This window comes from Typopeltis vanoorti, chromosome 9 (genome assembly GCF_054136105.1).
Source record: "Typopeltis vanoorti isolate ZY-2024b chromosome 9, IOZ_Tvanoo_1.0, whole genome shotgun sequence".
NCBI classification, from domain to species: Eukaryota; Metazoa; Arthropoda; class Arachnida; order Uropygi; family Thelyphonidae; genus Typopeltis; species Typopeltis vanoorti.
In genome coordinates this window covers 88,978,465-88,984,948 of record NC_143557.1, presented here as the reverse complement: position 1 = coordinate 88,984,948, position 6,484 = coordinate 88,978,465, and the positions used below count along the sequence as shown (strand labels likewise).

Genomic DNA, 6,484 nt, shown 5'->3' with positions numbered 1-6,484 from the left:
ATGAGGAAATGTATAAACAAAAAAAAATTTTTTTTTCTGTAGCACCAAGAAATTAATTATCTAACTGTAGCTTTCACTATTTCTTCTGGCTTCTGGACGTTTCTTCTTCGCGATCGGCGGTTCGATCGACACAGCTCAGCACCGCTATGTCGTTCCCTTCCTTGTTTTGTGCGCCAAAACTTGCTTTCAAAAGCGAATGCTCAGTACATTCTGTAATCTCATGGAACATTAAAGATATTAGGATTAAGGCTACCTGGTTCTCTTATCCAACTTGCGAGACAAGTTTTTAGTCCGGACTGCTTGCTGAAACAAATCACAGTTCGCATACAGTTTTCCAGAACCGTCTAATTGCAACGGGAAAATTCATATCCTCTTCGCTGTAAACTGATTTTCCCTCTTACCAGAATCCCTTATATTTGCAAACACTGTAAGCATTATGCTGCAATTCACACCCACAAGATTACAGTTACCCGTGTATTTCGCGAACTAAGTTGCATTGTTCAAAGTGGTAGTAATTTCCTTACAAATAAGTATTCACTGAATTGTTGTCCTTCTACACCGCCCCCACTGGAAGCCATAAGCTTGAAGTGGTTATTGAGTAGGCGTGCGATGGACTGTAGAGAGTTTAATTTACAATAACCATTCAATGGAAAGCGAATTACGTGTTTGGTGTCTTGATTCCATGCGACCCCACTCCGAGCATCCATTAAGGCTGTACTTATCTCAGGAAACACTTCTTCCACCACAGATCTTTCCCCACTGATCACTATCCTTTCCCCCAAATCAGGACTGATGTTGAGGGCGAGGCACTGAAATCCCGTGTCACTGTTCCTCTCATCTGAAGATATACATTTATCATTGCAATGGTTCTCTTGATGATCCAGTTGATCATCGAATCCCCTTTTATTCCTTTCCCTTTTGAGATCCTCTAGGAGGCGGACCATAGCTGGGATGTCGTAGTACTTTGCTTCTTCGTACAGGAGATCCAATTCTCTAAAGTGGTCAGGAATCACGAGAGTATTGGTTCGCAAGAAGTTCAAAATGTGTCGAAACATTTTACCATCTCTATCGATGAAATAGTGCTGTTTCAAACTGTCTAGCACGATCGGGATGCTGCCATTGAACATACGTGCCAATCTAGACTCTGGATGTCTGTAAGAGCAAAAAAGGAAAAAAAAAAATACGATAGTCTACAACACATTATTCTTAATTATATTAATATAGTAATTATTAATATATTAATATAAATTAACATAATATAAATAAATAATATAGTAAATATATTAATAGTAATATTATAAATATGATAATTATGTAATAAGTATTAAAGATTTTGGAAATGTTCAGTAATCACAAATACAAAACAACTGTGGGGGGGGGGGGGGGATGTTGGGTGTTTTATTATAGGCTTAACATGATTTTTTTTTCTGAGTCGTCTGTGCCTGGATAGTTACTTATGATATTATAAAGATGAAGCAGGTAGATCATAGAATTTTGCAAAAAAAAAAAGTTTTCCAGCCCTCTTTTGTTTGTTTGACAAAATGCGAGTACATTTTGTTTGTTTACTTGTATTCATCAACTAGCTTATATGTTTTGCAGGGCTAAAAATAATTTCCTAATAAATATTAATAAAATGTCCTGATTTTTTTAAAAAAAAATATCTTCACCACCGTATTTGGTCCAGTCCGTCCAATCCAATCCACCACCATCAATCTAATCTAATAGACTGCACCAATTTACTTAAGTTGGAAAAAATGCGTCCTTAACAGGATTCAAATTTTCGTCTTGGCTTGTGTGTGTCAAGTTGTGTGTGTGTGTGTGTCGATTTATCTGACTGGCTGTAGTTTGCTCCTGAGAAATCAGCTTTTCTTCCCCCCCCCTCAAACAAATCTGAAATACTTTATTTATATTTAGTTGTGCACTGCATTTAGCTTTGATTATCCCCGCCTTATCTACACTCCTTCTCTAATTATTCTGATTGTCATGTGAGAATATGAATTCATACAAATGCTGAACTGGAACGTTGCAATAAAAAAAAAGGGAAAGAAAGGAAAAAAGAGCTCCATCAGTAGGCATTGCATATGTGAATTGATCAGCATGCCATTTGCTTTGATAACTTAAACGAAGTGAGTCGCGCTTATAATGACGTGCGAAGAAGCAACACTGGCCTCTCTAAGATGACTATCAACACTGGAAACTTTTACAACTACGTCAGAAGTATACAACTAGTAAATAGAGCGTGGAGTCTACCAAATGACCGCTAATTTACATGGGAAAATCGTGCTCGTTATAAAGGAAGTGGTGCTTGTCGTGCCAGAAGGATGGCAACCTCGGGCAATGGTTTGTTATACAGACTGAGTGGATAGCGAAGTTGTGTGTGTCGCTGTGTGTTTAAACTTCATGCAAACTGAGTTTATGTAATTGCGTTGAACTGCTACGGGCAGAAGGGTATACGCCAGCCTGAAGATGCTACTGCCCCGAGGATAGAGAGAGAGAGAGGTTAAAAGAACTTATTCCTCTAAGTGTAAATGTGCGCACTCTGTTAATCGAACCAGCGGCGTAACTGCCATTCCGTAAAATCCCGCAAAACAATAGAGGTCAAACACTTAGTGGGCCAAATAAAATCGTTAAAGGGCTTTACTTGAGAAAGTCTTAGAAATTTAATATCATGCTTCGTTGTATCATACGTATATATCTGGGTCAAGATAAACCAATTATTATAAATGTATTATTTTATCCGTCTGTACGCAAGATATTTCTGGGCTATGACTAGGGATTTTATTCAAATTTAGTATTGGTATCGGTATTTGCACAAAAATTTGCTGAATATCTCAGTTTTGTTTTCATCAGACTCTTTGTCTGTGCAGAATTTTTCAAAAGGGAGTAGGGGGCGAGTGTACCATAGCAATAACACCATTCTGGCTGAATGGAATTACTTTTGTATGGACTTTAAAACGTGTCCATTCATCTTAATTTTGGTAACACTTCAACTGTTTTTGAGTGCGTCTTGCAAAATGCGTAGAACCTATTAGATTCATCTTTTATAATATGAATCATAAAAATGAAATAAAAAATTACAGCTATCCCAGTATTTGTTTCAATAGAATTATTGGCAAGGGAACAAATGGACAAAAAAGTATATAATTTATATGTCTTTAACTAATAAACAATAATAATAATTAAATAATAATTGTATTATTTTTATTGACAAAATCTGACAAAACAGTTCAAACTGCTTATTAATAATTGCACACTTTCCGAAAGGCATTTAATGCAACTTGGTATTCGGGGTTCATTGAAAATCGTCGAGTGATTTCGATTTCAGTTTCAGTCAGAACATTTGTAGGATAAAATTCGGCAGCACAAAATTATGTCTAGACTATATAAGTGATGTTAAAGATGACAAGGCATACAAGCAAATCGGCCAGGAGAACACAAGCAATTTACAGCCAAATAATATTGTTGGTGGTTGGCACCAGATGGCGTTATGCGTAGTTGGTGGATTAAGCAATAGCGGAGACGGTCAGTTATGTGCAGTAGAGTAGAAAATATCTCAATGAGTCCTTGGAGGTGTGTCTATATATATATATATATATATATATATATATATATAAGAAATCTTCTGTCTTTTATTCCCTAAAGGGAGTAGGGGCGAGTCTACCATACCTTTCAAAATCAGTCTTAACCCTTAGTTGTCATTAGTTGGTTCAAGGCTATCAAGTGATTTTATAGGTATCTGGGGTAAGAGTGTGGTAGACAGCTGCTGCAGTCTCGTGGTCTCCAAACCGAACATTCGTGTTGTTTGTAATAGTAGAAGTTCTAAGGTAGATTTTTTTTTTGGGGGGGGGAGGAGGCTGTGGGTTCAAAAACCTGAGTGTCCAGCAAACACTACTTGCCTGCCAGAAATCGACTATTACATGAACATGAAAAGGCACAGAAAAAGTTCCTATAGTCGACTACTGTAATCGATTTTTCAATGGTCTTTCTTCTGGCAATCTAGTGCTATGGACGGAAATGCTGTTTCTACAAGACTACACAGCATGCATCTGGAGTAATAGCTGAAAAATTACATGAGATTGAGATAAACACTGACAAAACAGTGAAAAAATATTCAAGAAAATGCAATCAGGAATATATATCAGTACTTAAGAAAATGAAAAAAGTCAATATAAACTTGAAATGTGGTAAAGCAACTGGAGTAGAGAATATTAAATCAGAAATGCCCAAATTAGAGAGGTATAAAAGTTTTACATCGTACATCAGTTACACTGCATAATTCATAAAGTTTAGAAAGAATTCAAGATGATTGGAGTATAGAGTTCTCATAGTACCCATTTATAATTCCTCTGAATGCGTTTTATTCTCTAAAATGAGTAGGGGCAGAGCTCCTTTAGCTCCAACTAACTTTTGAAGACTAGTGGATCTGCCAGTCTTCATCCCTTCAAGCATTTACTGGTAGTGAGTCCAAGTGACTCTCAATAAATCAAAGCTTATCAGGAAAGAGAAGGAATGCCAGACAACTGCCTGTCTGGCATACCTTCCTGAGTCTAATAACTCGGGAACACCAGTGTTGAAAACAGAATTGGAAAAAATTTTCTAGGTGTTCAGTATCAAACTCAGAATAGCCTTTCTTTGGGCGATCTAGCACTGTGGTGCAAATGACATTTCCACAGGGTTACTCAGCCATCCTGAAAATGGGTGCCTGAGTAGCCCTTCTTTTCTTTGAAAATGGAAATAAAACTTAATGAGAGCGTTACAGAGGAATTTCCCTACTCCAGGTAAGTTTTATGCAAATATAGTTGACACTAAGAAAATTATGGAATTTTGAGTTAGGGTTGAAGCAACTAAACCTACGAGTTCAGTCCATTAGGTCTGTCAGCGCTCGTTCTTCTGGCCAGTTTGCCTGTTTTGTGGAATGAAAAAAGCCGAGTTTTTCGGAAATAAAAACCTTTCCACTATAATATGAGATTATCTAGCTCAATCGATATGACGATGCCCTTTGGTTGGAAATACCCGGATTCGAATCCTATTTATTACTCGAGGAACCTTATAAGAGATTTTGAGTTAATGGTGCGTTAACCGCTCTCATACGCATGCGGAAGTGTTTTTTTTTTCTCTCCAGAAACTGGAGTTTTTCACGCAACATGGAAATCGGTCATAAGAACATACGTAATTTACAGAACACCCATACCCTTGGTTACCTCGGTAACTCCAAATAGGGAACTGGCTAACTCATCTTCAGACGAGGAAAAAAAACTTAAAAGTTCTTCCTTCTTAGAAGAGTTTTCAAACCAGTCTTTCTGGGAAAAAAAAAAGAAAAAGAAAAAAAAAAGACATTCTCGATTTAATTGTTTACATATAATAAAGTTTGTTCAGTGTTGAATTTTCTATTATTATTATTATTATTGTTCCAGGAAACTCCAAGGAGTCGACAGACTCATCGAGGGAGGCCCTAACATCATGTCTGGAACAACTATTCAACATTCACACAGTATCTATCATATCTTGCCTTGAACTCATTCACGGTCGTAGCACCCACAACAGACTCTGGAAGCTTATTCCACTCATTCACCACTCTACAAGTAAAAAACCTAGCTCTAACACCCCTGTCTTCCATGCATGGCCCCTAGTCCTCCCACCACCAGTCATATTTTCAAGAATATCTTCTGGATCAATCTTATAAAAACCCTTCAGTAATTTGAATGTCTCAATCATATCACCCCTCCTTCGCCTATCGTCCAATTTCTGCAACCCACAAATCTTCAACCTATTCTCATAAGGTTCATTCCACAGACCTGCTATCATCTTGGTCACTCGTCTCTGGACCCTCTCCACTTCCTCCCCATCATGAAGAAACCCTGGTGCCCATAACTGGGCACAGAAGTCCAGATGGGGTCTTATCAAGGCTCGATGCAGAGGAACAACAACTTGTTTGTCTCTGCATGTTAAAGTATTTTTCAGAACTCAAGTGATTTGGTGAGCTGTTTTAGTCACTTTTGCAATGTGCCCCCTAAACTTCAACTCCCTATCCACCAGCACTGCCAAATCCCTGGCCTCATTAATCTCCTGGAGTACGGTTCCACCAATGCGATATACTGCTGCTATTCTTTTCACCCCAAAGTGCATAACCTTACACTTTGCCACATTAAACTGACATCCATTTTTCCTAGCCCAGTCCTCCAAACTATCCAAATCATCCTGTAAAATTTTGACATCCTGTGCACTCACAATTGCTCTACCCAACTTTGCATCATCAGCAAACAAGTGAACACTTCCTCTCAAATCCTTTCCAATATCATTGATGAACAAATTGAAAAGCAGCGGTCCAAGAACAGAGCCCTGCGGCACTCCACTAGCCACAAGATGTCTTTTTGACTCCACTCCTGAATAAACCACTCTCTGGTATCTCTCCTTCAACCACCCTCCTATCCATCTCACCAAACCTATATCCATCCCCATCTGCTCCAGTTTACTGATTAGGGTT

At 38.1% G+C, this 6,484-nt stretch overlaps 1 protein-coding gene across 1 annotated transcript in view; it reads right to left on the bottom strand.

Annotated features, from left to right (window-relative positions):
* Window positions 1–255: 255 nt before the first annotated feature.
* Window positions 256–6,484, bottom strand: part of LOC150103233 (BTB/POZ domain-containing protein kctd15-like) — an 89,087-nt gene continuing 82,858 nt past the window's right edge. Inside the window, exon 3 of the mRNA XM_090398192.1 lies at window positions 256–1,152. Within this exon, the coding sequence (XP_090254318.1) occupies window positions 501–1,152 (652 nt within the window). The 3' untranslated portion in view covers window positions 256–500. The remainder of the gene's footprint in view (window positions 1,153–6,484) is intronic.